General features: G+C 49.2%; 1 protein-coding gene across 4 annotated transcripts in view; it reads right to left on the bottom strand.

The window, feature by feature from the left end:
* Positions 1 to 20,001, bottom strand: part of GRIK4 (glutamate ionotropic receptor kainate type subunit 4) — a 435,808-nt gene that overhangs the window by 237,369 nt on the left and 178,438 nt on the right. For all 4 annotated transcript variants that reach the window (XM_075548795.1, XM_075548797.1, XM_075548798.1 and 1 more), the window contains exon 2: positions 8,243 to 8,407. In XM_075548795.1, coding sequence (XP_075404910.1) covers positions 8,243 to 8,407 — 165 coding nt within the window. The remainder of the gene's footprint in view (positions 1 to 8,242; positions 8,408 to 20,001) is intronic.

Raw genomic sequence — 20,001 nt, 5'->3', positions numbered from 1 at the left:
TTTACCTCAAACATCTTAACGCCCAGCCAAGAGTCCTCCCCCACCACGCTAGTTTAAGCCCAGGATGTCCTACTTCCAAACGCCCTTTGTCCTCCTCTGAGACCATCACTGCGCAGGCCAGCACGTCCTAACACAGGTTGCTGCCGCCAGCCGCTATGGAGGGGTACCGTGCGAGGGCCCCCTGCGTTACAGAGTAGGGCTGCTCTACTGTGTTTTCGCGGCTATCAGCTTTCTGGACGGGGCCCTGGTGAGGCAGTGGCTATGTGTTGGGCTGCTAATCACAAGGTCAGCAGTTCGAAACTACCAGCTGCTCTTCAGGAAAAAGATGAGACAGTTCTACTCTGTGCTCTGGGGTTGCTGTGAGTCAGCGTTTACCCCATGAGTCGGATGAGCACAAGTCTGAGCACCCTCATTCCTGCCTCTCGGAGATCAATCGCAGCATGCCTCGTCCATGTGGGCGGCTCAGCGAAAGGAGGGGAAAGTCGTCACTACTTTAACGCTGTTTTTGTTTGGCTTCTTGCTTTTATTTTCTGCTTTGATTCATTCGATTGGACTGATCAAAGGACTCTAAGCCTCCGCGATGAGAGTCAACTCTGAGTGATGCTCATGGAACCAGGAAGGCGACCAGAGGCTGGCGAAGCTTGGGCATGCAAGGTCACACAGAGCTGGGGATGGCTGGCTAGTTCCCGCTAGGTGCCCTGGGGCTGCACAGGCCAGGTGACCATGAGATTTCAACAGGAAACAGAGTGGAAAGCCCATAGCATGGTGGGCCTCACCCAGAATAACAGAGGCAATGGTGAGGGGGTGACAGGAAGGCTTCTGCTGTACAGGAGACCCCAAACTGGTCTCAGGCAGTACCAAGGGCCGTGCCTTGGGGTGTGTGGTTGAGAAGGAGGTGGACCCTTGGCTACACTGGAAAACAAAAGCCACAGGAGACTCAGTGATCTTAGGGGACGGGAGAGTGAGACCTTGGGAGCTACTGCAAACACCAGGTCCGCATGGAGATAAGATAGGGAAGGGAAGGATGGACGGACGGATGGACGGAGGGGCAGGCGAAGCAGTGATGCCCTAATAGTTCTTGTCCATCCTTTTTCTTTCAGAAGTGTGGGTCATGTAGAGGGAGCTGGGAAGTGGAGCATCAAGGAGCCTGAGGCAGCAATGGGGAACGCAGGGGCTGACCTGACGCTGTCCAAGGGACCCTCACTGTAGGGAGATCGGCGGGATGCAAATCTGTCTTTGAGAACCCAACAGGAAGGGAGCGAGTTTCTCCTGGGCTCTTTCCAGCTTTCTCATTAATTAACGCCCTGGGTGATATTTTCCATTCTGAGCTTCCATTTGAACTCGCAAATGAGAAGGCTGGTCTCCAGACTCCAGCCTCTTTATAGTTCCTTTCTGCTTCATCATCTTTCAGTCTTGAAAGAGCCATGGGGGTCCTCCCTCCCCTGGTGCTCCCACCTCCAAACAGGATGCATCCGTGTGATCTGCCCAGTGCTGGGAAACTGACAGGGTGGCACCGCTGTACGTAGCTGGCCTGTGAGAGGCAGCCCCACCACAGCTCTGGGCCCCTCTTTGCCGTCAACAACCAGTGAGAAGCAGATTGCTTGGCTAGAGGGCCAGGGGTGGGGTGTAGGGAGGTTGTTCAGGGCCACAGAGCCCCGAAGGAACAATGCAAATAAGCCCTGGGTCCCGGGCCCAGGGAAGATACAGCTGGAACACCCTGCACCCCCCCCCCCTCCACCCCTCAGCCCCAGCTGCCTCGAGGTGGCGGACCATAACTTCCACTATCAGAGCTGTCCTAATGGCGGGAGAAGAAGGGGCCTATGCAATTATGACAGGGCCGTCTGAGGAACGTTGGGGCTAAGACAAGCCGCGTGGGAAGAGCCTGGGGGTTGCAGAGGCCTGGAAGAACCTCGAGATGCAGGAGCGGAAGGATGATGGTCAGTGTGGAGGAGGAAGGCTGCTCCGGGGTGAGAGCCGGAGAACCAACAGCCTCAACAGGACCCTTGGCTGCCACTCCCTGGGCATTCACTTTGCGCTGGACACCCGCCAACTGTCTGGGATCATCTCAACATCATCCCTCTTTGACACGTGAGGAAACCGAGTCATAAAATGAGGAAACTTCAGCAGCATGCCCATAGTCACCCAGCTAGTAAAGGGTGCAGCCAGGACTCACACCTGTTCAATCTGATTCTCGTATCCGTGTTCCTGATCCTGACGCCGCAGTCCCACCCAAAGTAGGGACCACAGAGCTCGCACCTACTCGTTCTCCAGGGGTCCTGCCCACTCTTCCCCATCCCTCCGCAAAGATGGCCATTGAAGTCCAGGGCCTGCCTGCGCTGCCTCCGCCGTCAGCATTCACCAGTGATGTCCCCAGGCTCAAACCCACCTGTGATGGTAACTCACAGGGTCACCTCACCGACCACATCCTCCCGTGTTAGACCATGCAACAGCCTTAGTTGCATTTATTAGTTTCATCATACAATAATCGGTGATAAAGAGAGCCGTAACTGCTTCATGCAATGTTGCCTCGATGGTATGAATGCTAACAACAACATTGGTTTGCGGAATCTGTCGACACTGAATGATCACATTACAAGTAAAAAAGCCTTCTATGATTTTTCTCCTGTTCCTTTAATTGTCACTTCATTCTCAATAAACATATTGATACAAGTTCACAAATAGGAATTGCTAAAATGTTGAGGCTAAAACACCAGAAAATTTGACAAAGCCAGCGACTGTAAAAACACTGGCAGGAAAATAGCATTGCTAATCCAGGGAAGTGCATGCAGACAAAGCCTCCTGATTTGAAGTGTTCCTATCACTGGGCAATAATGATAGCCCTGGCCAGAGTGCACGCCAAGAACAAGAAAGAACTCAAATTCACTGCCATCGGGTCAATTCTGACTCATATTGACCCTCTCAAAGAGAGCAGAACTACCGCCCCGGGTGTCTGAGGCGGGAAACTTTTATGGGAGCAGTCTCGTCTTTCCCCTGAGGAGAGGATGGTGAGTTTGAACTGCTGACGTTGTGGTCAGCACCCACGATGCCACCAGACTGCATGACGATGTTCAAAACATAACCGAGCACAGCGTGTTAGCTGGGCTTATGCAAAATATTTTGGTTGTTATAACTAGCTACAAGAATGCTTTAATAAAAAGTAATAAATTTCTACTGACACATGGCACAAAATATTATATAGACTGTTATTTGGTGCCATCCCCTCTGCTGGTGCCAACTGGTGCAGTCTGCCCCCTGCACTGGCCCCTAGCGATGGCACTGCGCTAACCCGTCGTCCAGCCACCCTCACTTTGGAAGGGAGTGGGCTGGGCTGGAACATTCCCAGGAACTCCCAGGACGGTGTTGACAGCCCAGCGCAAGAAAGCAGCTCTGCTGCAGAAGAAAGGCCTTTGGGGTAAAAAGATCCAGACCTCTCTTCTCTCCCAAATTCCATTCAGGCCTCAAACACATAGAGGTATGGAACCTGAATGGAGGGCCGCTGGCTAATAATATGCTTGGCGGCTGACAGAAAGACATGACAAAGGTGCCTCTAAGCTCAGCAATCTGGAAGACAGGTATCCGTTTCTTTTGTTCCCGTGGCTCATCTGGCCCAATGTGTTAGATGTCATGACTTTCCTCAGCCGCACTGCCCGGGTCATGGAGAGAGGAAGTTTACGGCAGCTCATGACCCCCCCATCCGCAGTGGGAGCAGCTGCACCCCGGTCCTCCTAGGGCTTCTCTAAAGAAAGGGAAGGGGGAGCTGGCTGTTCTAAAACTGAGCTAAAGAACCCGTTAGAAATCTGGACCCTTGTCTGAAATCTGTTCTCCTGCCCAGATACACACTGCAGGCTGGACTAGAAGATTCCTACGAAGGGACTCTTCCGAGTTCTGGTTTTATTTGGGAAACCTGTATCTCTAAATTACGATGCTGATCTCTACGCTCTGTGAGCACTCGGCTTGTTGAATTCTATTGCTTAGGAAAAGCGTATTCTAGGCTAACTGTTTGGTGACTAATGGAGTCCACGAGGGAACGCCTACTTCTGGGTATCCTGGTCCGGAGCAATCTCTGCCCATAGATCCTACTGGCCTCAATTCTATTCTGTAAGGTAGAAACCCAGCCTATGCTTCTGCTATTGCACCAATAGCGGATAGTCTATCCAAGGGTCACTGTTAGGCTGATTAAAATACGGGACTTGCAAGAGCTGCCTCAGCAAGACACGCTGGATCAGATCCCGAACCTCCAGAATCCAAGAGGCACTGAACCAAGCTGCACACTAGAGAGACACTGCAAGTCACCCAGGCCAGGGACCAGGTCTGCCGTGCTTTCTGCATGGTATCCTGAATCATGTCTGAATCAAGTCAAAGCGCTATAAGATTTCCTTTGATTAAGCTAAGTGTCAGTGGGGCTTGTGTGGAAATATGGAACAGGTGCATGATGAGTGAGTCAGGGAAAGAAAACTGGCAGAAGGGGAAGTGCAAAGGTCAGGTACCTGGCGAGCATTGATGGAGCTGTGAGAAGGAGAGTCCGCAAAGGCTGTGTTCAAAACACCCTGCTTGTCTCCTTGGGCCTGCATGAATGCTGCTGAATGAATGAAGGTCCGCACAAAAGTGTTGAAGCACAGTGATGTCACTTTGAGGACTAAGGTGTGCCTGACCCAAGCCATGGTATTTTCAGTTGCCTCATATGCATATGAAAGTTAGATGCTGAATACTGCAGAAGAACTGATGTACTTGGGTTAGGGTGCTGTCAAAGAATATTGAAAGTACCAATATCTTCCATCTGAATTGATCAAATATGCAATCAATAGGCATTGATCATTATTGGAGCCTGGGATTGAAAAGCTGGAAACAAAGAGGAAGGAGCCATCGTTGGAATCTATGATCTTGGTGACAGCAATAAAGCTGGAGATCACACGATAGAATTTTGCCAGACCAATGCCTTGTTCATATCAAATATCTTTTTCAACAACACAAACAGCAACTATACACCTAGACTTCTCCAGAGGGAACACAGCAATAAAATTGCCTACGTCTGTGGGAAGAGACTGTAGAGACGCAAACTATTAGCAACTAAGACCAGGCCGAGGGCTGACTCTGGGATAGACCACCAGTTGTTCATATGTAAATCCAGGTTGAAGCTGAATAAAATTAAAACAAGTCCACAAGATCCAAAAGACTTGAGTAGACCCTACCTGATTTCAAGAAGATCTCAAGATTTGCTGCATTGAACGCCAATGGCAGAAGACCGAATGAACTGCGGGAGAACATCAAGAACACCATTCATCAAGACAGCAAAAGGTCTCTTTTCATACAGGAAAGAAAGAAAAGATCAACGTGGATGTCAGAAGAAACTCTGAAGTTTGCTCTTAATGACACAGTAGCTAAGGCAAATGGAAGAAGTGAGGACGTCAAAGAGCTGAACAGAGAACTTCTAGGGGCAGTTTGAGAAGACAAAGGCACGTGTTATAATGAAACAGGCACACACATCGAGTTAGAAAACCCCAAGGAAGTGCCCGTTTAGCACATTTTAGAAGGAAAGCGAAAACTCAAGCCTCAAGTTGCAATATTAAAAGATTCTATGGGAAAAATATTGAATGCTGGAGGAAGGATCAAATGAAGATGAAAAGGAGACACGGGGTCATTGTACTGAGAAAAACTAGTCAACATTCTACCATTTCAGGAGGTGGCACATGAGCAAAAGCCAATGGTGCAGAAGGAAGAACTTCAAGTTGGACTGAAAGCATGAGCCCAAACAAGGCTCCGGGAATTGATGGAATATCAATTAAAGTGATTCAACACACTGATGAAGCACTGGAAGCACTCACTCCTCTCTGCCAGGAAATTTGGAAGACAGCTACTTGGCCAACTGACGGGAAGAGATCCTTATTTGTGCCCACTCCAAAGAAAAGAAAGCCAACAGAACACTCACATTATAGGACACGGTCATGGATATCATATGGAAGCAAATTCTGCTGTGGATCACCCAACAACAGTTACAGGAGTACATGGGTCAGAGGTTCAGGCTGGATTCAGAAGAGGACGCGAATAGGGGATATTCAAATACCCTATGGCAGATGGATTGCGGCAGAGAAGACCAGAAAGATGTTCGCCTGTGTTTTACTGACTATGCTAAGGCAATCGACTGTGTGGATCACAACAAACCATGGATACCTTGGAGAAGAATGGGAATTCCAAAACACATCACTGTGCTCTTGCGGAACTCGTACATAGAGAATAGGGACTACTGTCTGGCTTACAATCAGGAAACGTGTGCATCCTCTCATCACACTTAGTCAGTCCGTAGGCTGAGCAAACCACCAGAGAAGCTGCATTCTATGAAGAAGAGTGTGGAATCAGCATCAGAGGAAGGCTTGTTAACAACCATTAACAAGCTGTGATACCCAAGTGACGCGAGCTTGCTGGTTGAAATTGAGGAGGACTTGAAGCATTTGTTGATGAAGATCAGGGATTCCAGGCTTCAATAAAGATAATGAGTCAAAGCACAAAAGACTCACAAGTGGACCAATACATAGCATCATGATAAATGAGAAAAGCTTGAAGGTGCCCTGAATTTTGGCTTGCTTGGGTCTACAATCAATGCTCATGGAAGCAGCAATCAGAAGATCAAAAGATGCATCCCATTAAGTCAATCTGCTGCATCGCTTTAGAGCACTCAAAATCAAGAATGTGACTTTGAGAACTAAGGTGTGCCTAACACAAGCCATGGTATTTTCAGTGGCCCGCTATGAATGTGAAAATTGGACACTGAATCAGGAAGCCTGAAGAAGAATGGATGTATTTGAATTGTGGGGCTGGAGAAGAATATTGAAAGTGCCATGGTCTTTTCAAAGGACAGGCTGATCTGTGTCGGGAGAAGTACAGCCAGAATGCTCCTTAGAGGCGAGGATGGTAAGATTTCATCTTACACACTTTGGACATGTTGTCAGGAGAGACCAATCCCTGGAGAAGGACATAATTCTTGGTAAAGTGGAAGGGAAGCGAAAGAGAAGAGATGTGTTCGCACAGTGGCTGTGACGATGAACGCAAACTTACAACAACGGTGAGAATGGTGAAGCACTGCGCAGTATTTCATTCCATTGTGTACACGGTTGCTATGGGTCAGAACTGACTCAATGGCACCTAAGAACAACAACAACAACAACACCTCTTTGGGAACCCTGATGTTTAAATGTTGGGCTGCTAACCACTATATCAGAAGTTCAGAACCACCAGAAGTTCAGAGTTACGGCCCTGTAAATCCACAGGGGCAGTCCGATAGGGTTGCTGTGGGTCAGAAATAACTCAGTGGAAGTGAATTGGGTTTTTCAGTTTGATCAGCTCTTTGGGCTGAGGGAATTCTTCTTCTCTGAGCTAAAGCTGTTTGTTCCCATCTCAACTATCGACCACCAGACCCGCAACTTGGCAGTGTCTGCTGCAAAGTCACCAAAGTAACACAAGTGACATGCCAGAAGGTTCCAGTACAAGTTTCGTCAATCGAGCACTGGACTGAAGCTGACAACCTGAATTCAGAATCCACTAAATCTCGACCACTAACTAGCTCTGTGATTGAGAAAGTTCTTCGATGTCTGTGAACCTCAGTTTCTTTTGCACGGTGACTGCAATAACATTTGACTCTCGGGCTGCAGTGGACTTCAGTGCAGGGCTCAGTACGTGTGCCTTGAGCTACACCTATGCGGATTTCTACAAAGCTATTTACAAAGTGTTGTCTTGTACTCTAAGTCGTTGAAATCTTACAATAAGTCTCAAGATTTGCGGGGCAAAGCTTGGCATTTCCATCTCAGAGATGAAGAAACTGAGGTTTGGAGAGAGTAAGGGACTTGTCCAAGGTTATCCAGAGAGCGAGTGGTCAGATTCCATCCCAAGTCCACAGCCCTGCCCCCAGCCTAACAAAGCAAGACAAGCAGTCAGATGTGAAGCTTCTTTTGGGGTGGCTGCAGCTCTCCTTTATGAGCCACGTACCAGATTTCATCCAAGGCCTTGTGTACAAATGCTCAGGAGATGAACTGATGGATGATGAATGAATGAGTGGATACCCAGAAGCCTTATCTGCTCTATATGATTCACCACTAGGCCTCATCCAGGAGAAGAATCCCATCGGGCCTCCTGGTACATGCTCTCCACTGGGAATACCAGCACCAGAGGTCTAGCAATGGGTACAGCTCATACCACCAGCCCCTCCTCACCAGCAAGGGAAGCGGAGGGCATCCCTGCCCACTCTACGTACTGGTTTCTGCAGTCTCGTACTCGCTGTCTCTGAGAAGCTCAAAGATGTCCACTTCGACCTTGGCCTTGCCCAGCCTCTCGGGAGCACGGTTGATGCGGTTCTTGGCCAGGGTGATGGAAAGCCTCTCCCCTCTGCTGCACTCCATGGGGTCGTCCAGGATAGCCGCTGTGGGCAGGCAAACACATGGGGTGGTTACTCTGTCTTCTACCATTTCCCCTCCTCCGTGGCCAGCCTCCCTCCACCAGGCCCTTCCTCTTGCACAGCCCTCTCCACCCTGCCATCTTCAGAACTGTCCCCAAAGTGTCACTAGCCACCTCAGGAGCCCTGTCATGTCACAGCAGGCCACTGGAGGTGCTCTCTGGAGTTACACTCCAGCTCACCGCCATCAGTTCCATTCTGCAGGACAGCAACTCTGCAGGACAGAGGGGACCTGGCTCGTGGGTTCCCAGACTGTCACTCTTGACACGAGTAGAGAGTCTTGTCTTTCTCCCCAGAGCAGTTAGTCCTTTTGAACTGCTGTCCAGACAGTTTTCAGGCCAATGTGTAGGTCACATTACACCTCCAGGCTCTAGACACCGACACGGGCACGTTTGTTCCCGGACTGCATTACCTGATCATTTGTTTCACCTGTCCCACCACATCAAAAAGGTGGTCAAACCCAGGTGAAATTTCTCTCCACAGAGTAGCAAGTAAACACAAATGAGCCTGTTCATACCCAGCTCGGGGCAAAGCAGAACACACCGAGCTTGCTGGTTAATCGGCCCTGCCTTTGAGTATGTGTCTATGTGCACACAGAAATGCACACATGTGCACAGACTCCTTCGAAAACAGTGTTCGGGGCTATGAGAAACTCTCTCTGTTGTGAGGGACAGCTGAAGGGGGTGTGAGGCGAGGAGGCCGCAGGGCGCTGCGAGGTGGGGAGGGCTTTGGAGGAAGGCCTGCGAGGGAGAAGGCTTGCTGTCCAGGAGCTGACACTGGTGACTCACCCCAAGGGCAGTTAGCTGGCTCCTCTGATTGACCTCACTGAATAGAGGAAGTAGACACCTCCCAGGGGTGATGTGGAGATTTTACAAGATAATGCAGGTAAGCGGCCCTGACAAAGACTTGATCAGCATGGCAGAAGGAAAGAGTGGTGTAGGGCTAGTAGCTGTCCAACTTCTGGAAGCAGAATTAAGGGAAAATGCTTCAGCATCATACAGACCTGGATTAGAATCCCAGCGCTACTGCTTACCGGATGGGGGACCCCAGCCCAGAGCTGTCACTTGTAACATGGGAAGACAGTCTACCCCTTGGCTTCTAGGAAGGCCTCCAGAAGATCATATGTGGAAAGGGCTCAGCATAGTCCCTGGCACATCACACGCACTCAATAAAACTACACGGTCAGCAGTTCAAACATGGCAGCTGCTCAGCAGGAGGAAAACAGGCTTTCCAGTCTCATAAAGAGTGACAGTCTCGGAAACCTACAGGGGCAGTTCTGCTCTGAGCCAGAATGGACTCAATGGCAGTGAGTTTGTTTTTTTAAGTTATGGAAAAGGAGTTAGGAAAATAAATATCTCTATACAAAAATTATGCAAAAATGCCCAAAGCAATATCATTCTTAACACTCAAAAAGTATGAACCACCCAAAATGTCTCTCAACTGACATGTGGCTTATTCATACAATGCAACCTTATTGGGCAATGAAAAAGAACACCGAGACATGCTAAACCACGAGCACATGATACATGTTTTCAACCTTGAAAACATTATGCCGAGTGAAAGAAGCCAGTCACAAGAGACCACACATCATATGATTCCATTTCCATGAAATGCCTGGGCTAGAGAAATTCAGAGACATAGCAAATGGACTGGGAGTTGCGTAGGACTGGGGTAAGGGCTTGGGAGAAATGGAGAGTGGCTGCTAAGAGGTGAGGAGTTGTTTTGATTTTAGTCAGGATGCAAAAGTTCTGAACTTGATGTGGTGATTGTTACCCAACCTTGAACCTAATAAAGAACACTGGTGTGTACACTTTCAGTGGATACATTGCGTGATAAGTGAATTGCATCTCGACTGCAGTTACAGGGAAAACAAGACCCATCCAAGGTAGCTTTGAGAGGCGGAAGGCTCAGGAAACCAACCTGGAGAGAGAAGACAAGCAGTCTTAACTGAGACGTGGCCTCTGTGTCCGGTGACTGCTGTGGACAGAAAGGCCGAGGCTTTGCCCTTGCCTTCCTCTATTTTGGTACCCAAACTGCCATGACTCATTTTCCAAACAAAAACCAGGGCACAGACTATGACACCGCATTTTTCCCGATTTACGGATTTATTCAGATGAATAGCCTTACAGAACAATAGAAGTCAAATGACATTTCCTCACGCTGGGCAAGACCTAGGAAATAAAATGAGTGTCTCTGGATTGAACTAGAACAGTCGACACACAACTGAATGTGATTTGACACCTATGGCGGCGGGGGTCGGGGTGGGGGGGGGGAGAGCGGGGCTCAAAGACTGTCAATGTGTCATTGAAGAGCCCGGAACACCAAACACTGCAATCAAGGGACCCGAGCAAAGCCAGACTAGAAGGTGACTGTGCTTTAGGAAGCAGAGGCCTCCACACTGCCTTGCACTCTAGTGAGGAAGTCGTTAGGACTAGATGGGATTTTGGCCAACTTAGAGCCATGATTCTCAAATGGTGTTTCTTGGCAGGCCCAAAGATTCCTTCAAAAAGCAGACAAGGGAGGCCCCAGAGAGGTCTCTGGCCCCATTCTAGCTTCAGTCAGCTCAGCTCCTCCTTGTCATTTTTAGCTGTTAGAAATCCATCTAAGATCTGATGTGGGGGGGAAATGTTTCACTCTAAAAAAATATGAAACCGTTAGCCTAGCCTTAGAGCATCAAAGTAGATTGAAGACATCTGAGACGTCAGGAACTGGTCATGCAACCCAGAAAGCTCATGGTAAACAGGCGTTGGATTCATGGCCCATGAGCTTCTGATCACTAGAGAACTATGCTAAGAATTAACACTAACAAGTGTTAACTACCTTGTTAGCTAACTAAGTAACTCATCAACCAGCTAAGAATTAACATTAAGTATGTGCTTCCGCAGAGGCTTCCTAGGATGCGCTCAGTGGGAATGGTCTCCCTTCATTTCCGCTACACCTCCACGAGATGGGTGTACGAATCTCGTTTGGAGATGAGAAGACAGAGAGGCGCTCAGAGAAGTTGAGCCAGTTGCAACCCTGCACAGAGCTGGTGAGAGGCAAGCGGGTAGTGAACATGAGTCTGTCTTTAGATCAGTGCTCTGAATCACAGCTCATCTTCCTTCTAATGGAAACTCACCTTCCGGGGGATTTGCTGTGGAGAAGAGGGTGTGTCAGGTAGGAGACTTGGAACCTTATTAAGTCAACAGACTCTGAGACAGTAACAGACTAGATCCTGGATCCCTGAAATTTCCTTGGGTACTGACACCCTGTGTGACTGCTTAGGGAGAAAGCGATCCTTCCATCCAGACCATGAGCCTTCACGATGCTAACATTCCCGCCTGCAATCCATTAGATATTTACCGAATCAGTTGTAATGAAATAAATTAATAAATGAAGCTTCCTCAGAAAATGTCCCCGTCCCTTGGAATTCTGGGAATGTACTATCAGCAGCAGTTTCAGCCATGTTCCATCTGGTTGTTCAAATCATTGAGTCATTCTGGACTGGCTTCATCAGTAGACAAGGACATCATGACACTCAGATCCCATTTAAAGAAGTCCTCGAAGTATTGTGCTTCAGTGCTAAGCTTTTAACCCAAAGGGAGGCAGTTCAAACCCACCAGCCACTCCAAGGTGAAAATCGTGGGTAGAATGCTGCTGTGTTTATGGCCTTGAAGCCCCTGTGGTAGCAACTGTACTCTGTCCGATAGGGCTGTTAGAACATTTGAAATATGGTGTTGGTGAAAAATGAACCAATCTGTCTTGGAAGAAGTACAGGCCAAGTGATGGGAAGATGGCGAGACTTCCTCTTGCATACATGTCATCAGAGGACCAGTCCCTGGGGAAGGACGTCATGCTTTGTTAAGTAAAGAGCAACACGGAGGAAGACCCTGGACGAGATGAACTGATACAATGACTGCAACAATGGGCTCAAAGGAAGCAATGATTGCGAGGAGGCGCAGGACATGCCAGCACTTTGTTGTCCATGGGATCGCTAAATGTCAGGACAGACTCAGTGGCACCTAACCGCCACATGTCACAGCAGTTAGCACTCATAGGAGTCTGTCAAGGTGGCTAGTTCTACTGAGTCCCTATCCTTGCGTAGAGTACACTTCCAAGACGTGCTAATACAAGACACCAACCAGCCAGCCAACTCACGAAGATCCTCTGACACACTCTGAAAGTGTTAGTGGGGGGTTAGTTGCCAGGAGGACAGGGGAGAATGAGGTCCCCTCTCCCTCTGCACCCTTTCCACTTTTTCTCCCCACAGCGTCTCTCTGCAGTCAGAGGGGTGATATGTGGCAGGTGCCAACTCACCAAGACCCATCTAGCAGCCTGCTCCCATGCCACTCTGAGCACCCTCTCCATTGAAACCCAGCTGGGTGTTTGGCTGGCATCAAACTAATTGCCTTCCTAATAACTGGATGATAGCAGGAATGTGGGCTCTGATGAGCAAAGATGGGGTGAAAACTCAGGCTGCCTGCCTTGGGACCCAAGAGGAACATGTTCCTAACAGGTGGGTGGCTACCAAAGAGCACACTGGCCCCTCAGCAGTCCCAGGAGGGGAGTCCAGATGGAGGAAGAAGAGTAGTGTGTACAGGACTTAATAGACAGCAATGTTCCCAGCCACCGTTGGCTCCCTCGGGTCTGGCTCTCCAGCTGGGCTGAGATGCTCGGAATTCTAAGTCGCTGCTTAATGAGGAACATTATGATCTGGCGCACTGTCCAGCCCAGGAGCTACTCTGCAGAAAAGTCCACCAGCAGCCACGGTGAGCCTGAGACATGTGGGCTGCAGCAAGGCCATGCTGAGAGGGAGATCAGAGACCAGGGACCAGAGATGCCCCAGCCAGAGAAAGTCCTTCCATACTCTTTCCAGCCATGGGTGCTCAGAACGCAATGACAACCCAGACGGACTCAACGTGCTTCCTTCATTCCAAGGAGTCATGCAAACAACCCACTGCTAGCAAGTAGATTCTAATGCGTAATAACCTGGGTGACAAAGGAAAATGGCCCCACTGGGCTTCTGAGGCTGTAAATCTTTACGGGTGCAGACTACTCCATCCTTCTTCTATGCAGTAGCTGGTGGGTTCAAATCCCTGCCTTTCAGTTAGCAGCCAAACCCCTAACCACTGCACCACCAGGCTTCTCCCACCACAAATTCATGACCCCTTTGAATTTACATTGGATCTTCCTCCCCATGAGCCTCTGCCTAGTTCTCTGTGAGCTCTTCAGATCATGCAAAAGGGAAGATGGCCTCTTGACTTTGTGCCCCCAGGCAGTCTGCACCTTCTTGTCCCTGCTTGTGTTCACATGTCCCCTGGGGCTGGCTCTGCCTGTCTTTAGGCTCATCCCTGACAAGTGTGCCCCTGACTACCCAGTGGGGCATTAGATCATGGAGCTGCTCCCAAAGCCTCTGGTCCCAATGGACTCTTCCATGGCATTCAAGACCCTCACAATCTGAGCCTCCATAACAAGCCAGATCAGACTCAGTACCGCCTCCAACCCACAGAGTAATAACACCTTAAGGGGAGTTACCTGAATGCACCTGGACAGCCATCTCGTCCCACCCCCAGATGCTGCTGACACTGTCCCTGCCCCTCCCTGCTGCTTCTCTTCCCACACATCTTCCTAGAAGTTATCTCTGATCCATAAGCCTGAGTGTCCTCTTCCCTTCCCTGGGCTCTTTGTCACTCCTGTGGGCTCATTCCATCCAGAAAGCCTTGGGCAGACACTTCATAGCTTCCTCTCTAACTATGTGTTCTTGCAACTAGGTTGCACGGGCACCAGGAGCTGCGCTAGTGAGTGTGCACTGTCAGTAACAGGTCTTGAATCAGATAGCCCTGTCTGCTTCCCTGCTGAGAATTTGTATTTCCACTCCAGATACACTGAATCGCAATCTATATATTTAACAATATCACCGTGTGGTTTTTGTGTATATCTCTATGTCTTATGTGTACTAAAGATGACTCTTGTGTATACATAATACGTTTTTAATATGTATGTTTCTCCATCGAAATGCCCATCACGGGAAGAATGAATAAACAGACACGTGTAATGGAATACTACACGGTGTCAAAGAATAATGATGGGTGAAACTGCAGCACATTCTGCTCAACCCAAAAGGGCAAGTGTTGTATGCGACCACTGTTACAAAAAGACCAGGAAGGGGTTTCAGACTATTTGACGGTTATCAGGGGTGGGAGTGGAACGGGAAACTGAGTAACCGGCTGGCTAGAGAGTAGACATGTATTAACTTGGGTGAAGGGAAGGCAATACACAGTAAGAGAGAAGTCAACAAAGGCGATGGAGGCAGGGGGAGTCACAGAAAGCAGTGAAAGTCAAAGGCAACTGCAGTCAACACGGCTATGTGCACAGTCATGCAATAATGCTGATCTAGGAGGAGATGCATGGAGAGAAACACAGGCTGAATGGGAGTGGGAGTATCCCAGAGGGTGCGTGTACAAACACACACACACACACACACACGTTGGATCTTTGTACATGTTGTTGTCTTTGCTGCAGAAATATCCATGAATGTCTTGGAGAATACAGGAGGCAGCCCGGAGGTGTTATGTTCTCACGGTGTTAGGAGACGGGAATGTCAACCGGCATAATACAGCCCACAGATACAATATTCTACGTCCTACTTGGTGAGTAGCAACTAGGGTCGTCCAAACTTGTGGACAGCCATCTAAGGTGAAACTATCGATCTCTCTCTGTCTAGAAGAAAGAAGAGTGAAGAAAATCAAAGCCATAGTCCAGCGCACTAACAAACCTCATGGGCATCAATTACCATGCCCCTGAGACCAGAAGAACTAGATGGTGCCCAGCTACCACTACCAACTTCTCTGAAAGGAGTCACATTAGTAGGTCCTGGGTATAGTGGTTGGTGGGGAGGGCGGGGAGGTTGTGGAACAAACTCAAAAGCATACAAATAAAAAGCTTACTGGTTGGATCGAAACAGGTGGAACCCCTGAGGCTAAGGCCCTTATTCGTCATCCTTCAGACCTGGAAAGAAGCTCACCCCCACAGCTCATTTTTTTCAGCAGGTCTATATGGGGTCCAAAAATATTAGGGAGGCACCCACCCACCACTTAGACTAATCAACCAATAATTACTGAATGGTCAAAGGGCAGCATTTCCGCAAGGAGCAGTTCAGAAGGGTTAAGAAAGAAGGCAAACAGGAAGCACAGGGAAGGGTGTGGTAGACGATGTTACCGCGTGGAGTCTCAATCAGAGACAGGAAACAAAACAGGTCTGTGTTGTGGAACGGAAAAGTGATCTGGGCTTGCAAGCCTCTGAGAGGAGTTCCAGGGTGGGAACCCTGTCGCAGGGAGAAGGGACAAGTCAAACAGGCAAACATCACAGGTTTCCGATGTACATAGCAGGTGACAGAGTGTATCTGAGGTGGAAATGCACATTTTAGTAGCGTGGAGGCCTGACTAGTCACCTGCAGCAGCTACAGTGCTCCATGTATGGTGTTACCATTCTCCTGCCAATTCTCAAAGACAAGCATAAGCTGAAGTGATAAAGAACACTGATAATACAAGGAAACTGGAAGAGAAGAGAAAAAGAGGTATTCCGCTCGCGTCAGGACTCACCTCCAGCACAGCTGTCGGCATGGGGCCCTGTCAGGAACTGGGGTCTCCCTGGACTGTGCACACCCCAAATAACCCCTCTTACCTTTGAACTCCCATAGAAACGACCCTGCACCTGTCATGAGACACTAATCCCTCTTGATTTCACTGTGATACCCATCGGTCTTTTATCCTTTCTCCCACGCCAGACAGTCAGATCCTTGAGCCTGGGGCCCATCTTGGTGGTTGCACAAAACCAGACGCATGCCAGGTCCTTCATGAAGGAACAATCTGAGGCCTTTTTAATCAGCTGTAGGAAGTGGCACTTGTCATGTCCTGGTGCGGCACAAGACCCATCGGTAGAAGCCTGGTACAAGTTGGCCCAGTGCATTATGCCATGGGTAGGAGAAATCTGCGGGGCATGAGGGGCTGACCGTTCTCCGCCCACTTGTGTAAACTGGAGTCGGGCTTGCCTTCCCTTCACAAATTCTCAGCCCACAAGTGAGCCCCCCAGGTGGAAAGCCAGTATTCTTAATCCTGGGGTTCTAACAGCATCTTAATGCTGAAATTTCCAAGCACTTTTTAAAGGGATTTTACTGGGGCGTCTTTCCAGGCAGGGTGTGGGGACACCCTGTGGCTGTTCGGCTGAGACTGCTAATAAGAAGAGATGGTCTGGACCCCAGGGAACCCAACTAGTGCCCAACGGGCACTCCGAGGCATGCTCTTTTGGTCCCCAGCCCCCTCATTCCCGCTCCTCTGGCACCAGCATCCTCTCTCCCATCTGCCCCAGGGTGTCCTTCCTTGCCCTGCTGCTCCCCACCATCCCTCCTCTGGAGGAGACCAGCTTCTCTCACGACGCTCATCAGCCTCACTGAGCATCATCGTTGCTCCGTCAGCTCCCTCTCCACATCGTGGGCTCTTGCCACTCCCCGGATCCCACCTCCTTGCCTGGGCATACACTGATTAAACTGAAGCCACTCTCAGTGAAACATCTGAACTCTCCATCCGCCCACCCCACCCCCTTCTCCACAGGGTCAGATAGTGCGGATTTTCATCCAGGGAGAGTACCCTCATCCTTGTCATCCTCTCATTCACAGTGACCCCACAGGACAGCTTCGAACTGCTCCTTTGGGTCATGGAGACGAAATCTTCACGGGAGTAGACAGCCTCATCCTTCTCTGAAGGAGCCGCTGGCGCTCTGAACTGCCAGCTCCACCACAGCACCCTCAGGCCTCTGCTCTGCATCCCAGAGCTCTGGATTCGGACGGAGTTTCATGTGACCCTAGGTGATCCTTGCAGAGCCCCAGGGGAGTCGTGGGTACGCGTGATGACTGGCCAGCTGACGCTGCCAGGAGCTAGAATGAGGACTGTAACAAGAACGAAAGGGCAAAGATGATTGACACTGCACCTTGGTAAGGTTGAGACAGTCCAGGGACACTGAAGTAGGGAGGGTGGGCAGGCATATTCTCAGCAGGGTCACACCAGAGTGAGCTTATTTGAAGCTCCACTTCAGGGTTCTGGTTTCATGGGACATCCCAGGTAATTGACCAAATCATTAGGTAGGGCTTTTGTTGCACCCAGATTTGTGGCATCGTGCCTGGTGTTCAAGGAGCGACACCTGGTCTGTAGTTGTCCAGAGCGACAGAGGGACAAGGAGAATTAAGGATAAGAAGATGGAATGTCTCCAGGAACAACTGCCTCCCTTGCCATGCGACAGAAGAACTAGATGGGGCCCGGCTGCCATCAGTCAACATTTTGTCAAAGATTCTATAGGGGGAAAATGCAGAACCAAATTTCAAATGTTCTGGAGGCATGCAGGCTGTATAAAACCCTGGGACTATTGTCTTAAAAATAATCTTTAAATGTCACACCAAAAATATCCCCAAAATAAGTCTTTTGAAAACAAACCAGAGTCTGGATCAGGGGTCTGTCTGCTCACTGGCTCGCGAGCCATACATGGACGACTCTTTGAGTACATCCATGTAGCTCTGAAGTAAGATTGAAAAATCTTAAATGATATTATGCAAATAGTTGTTATTTCATTAGTTTGAAAAAAATATATATGTATGGTTATGAAATACTTTTCAGATAGTTGTGAGAGACAGCGTTGGCTCTTCTGTCTCCAAAATTTGCAGACCCCAGGTCTAGATTAACGAGTAAAAACATCTGCCTGGAGCATTATGCTTTTTAAAGAACTATCGACATAGGATTAAAATGGCAACAGTCATTTGCGAACTTAGGAATCTTAGGGGGTGGTGAGCGTATGGTAAGGACGGAGGCACAATTCCGCAATGGAATGTGATGGCTAGCGTTACATGTTAATTGGCGAGGCCACGATTCTCAGGGGTTTGGTAGATACTTGCAATCCCTGTATGTGAGTAGCCAATCAGTTAAAAGGAGCCTTTCCTTGGAGGTGTGGCCTGCATCCAACTCACCGTCCTCTGAGCTCCTGTTCCTGGGCCCTTCTGTTCCATCTACTGTGTTGGGGTTGGTCAGTCCTCCAACCGGGTAAGCTGGGAGAAGCCTCCAGTCTAACACTCAATTCATGGCTTTGGGACTTACAGCCTCCACAACTGCAGGGGCAATTCCCTTGAAATAAAGCATGTTACACAGAGCACTGGCCATGCTGTTGGGTAGATGCTAATGACGGAGCATTCGATAGTTCAAACCCACTAGCTGCTCCATGGGAGAAAGAGGAGGGTTGTTATTTTTTATTTTGTTTATTGGTTTGGGTTTATTTTTTGTTTTAAAGAAAGGCACAGCTAATGAGCTTGTCCAGGATATGTCCAGTTTGAGGCATCAATGTTCAGCAAAGTAACTGACAAGCTTTCCAGAAAACTAGCCAGGCTGCATACACAGATCTGGAGCTCACACCGAGTAGAAATTAAAGAGGGAGAAGGACCAAGGCTAATACGCTGGAAACCAGAGAGGGGATGTCCCGACAAACATGGGGAAGGGAGGGAAGGACCATGATACGAAGGGCCATGGTTAGGCCCCAGGAATCCAGGAGAGAAAGTCGAGTAGGCCAAGGTTGAAAGCAGGTGGGGGAGGGCAGAAACCAAATGGCAGAAGGTCTGAGCTCTTCCCATGAGATTTGATCATCAGGTCCCCAGTGGCACTAGCAAGCGCCACGTCTGTGGAAAGGTGGGGGCAGCGTTTAGATGGCAGCAGGTTGAGACGTGCCTGAGCAGGGAATGGGGAGAATGAAGTCATTTGTCTTTGAACAGAAGGAGCATGATTGGGGAACTAGTAGATGGAGTGAACTTGTTGCCCCTGGAAGGTTACTTAAATCAAGGTGAGAGTTGCGCAGGAGAAAGCATCAATAGGGAAAGGGAGACGGGCCGTGTGAAAAGAAGGTGGGCATTTTCGAAAGCAAGTCCTGTGAAAAGACAGGCATGGAATGAATGCGGAGGTAAGTGAGAGGAGGAAGACTCTTCCTCCCAGATGGCAGGGAAAGTGCGAAGGACACTGCCAACTGCCCCCAGTGGACGGATAGGTCTACGGACACCACTGAGTCAACTCTGACCTTGGTGACCTGATGTACAACAGAGTCCATGTTGCCCCTTCCTAGGTCAGCCTCAGGATGGACAGCATACCTGAGCCATCATGTCAGCCAGAGTGCCAATCAGTTCACCCCTGCCCTCTCTTTCACCAAAACACAACGCCCCCTCTAGTAGTTGGGTTGATCCTTTCCATGACGACATGTCCAAAGCCAGCGAGCTGGACGATGTTCTGTTATGACCCAGAATGCGTCCATTAGTCAATCATCAGAAGCCGATTTTCAGGACTTCAGTTCTAGATTTTCTAGTGTAGACGCTCCACTGAAACATGCCGATGGGAAGGCCCTGCTGGCATTTGAAATAGCAGCGATGTGACTTTGACTTTCAGCGTCATAGCAACATACCAGCTACAGTACGACAAACTGACAGATATGGTTGAATAAGACAATACATTAGGTTTAACTGGCCATGTGGCTGTAGTTACCAGCTTATCCTGAAGCTTGGG

This window comes from Tenrec ecaudatus, chromosome 4 (assembly GCF_050624435.1).
Source record: "Tenrec ecaudatus isolate mTenEca1 chromosome 4, mTenEca1.hap1, whole genome shotgun sequence".
In the NCBI taxonomy this organism is placed as follows: domain Eukaryota; kingdom Metazoa; phylum Chordata; class Mammalia; order Afrosoricida; family Tenrecidae; genus Tenrec; species Tenrec ecaudatus.
This window is presented reverse-complemented; position numbering and strand designations above follow the sequence as displayed.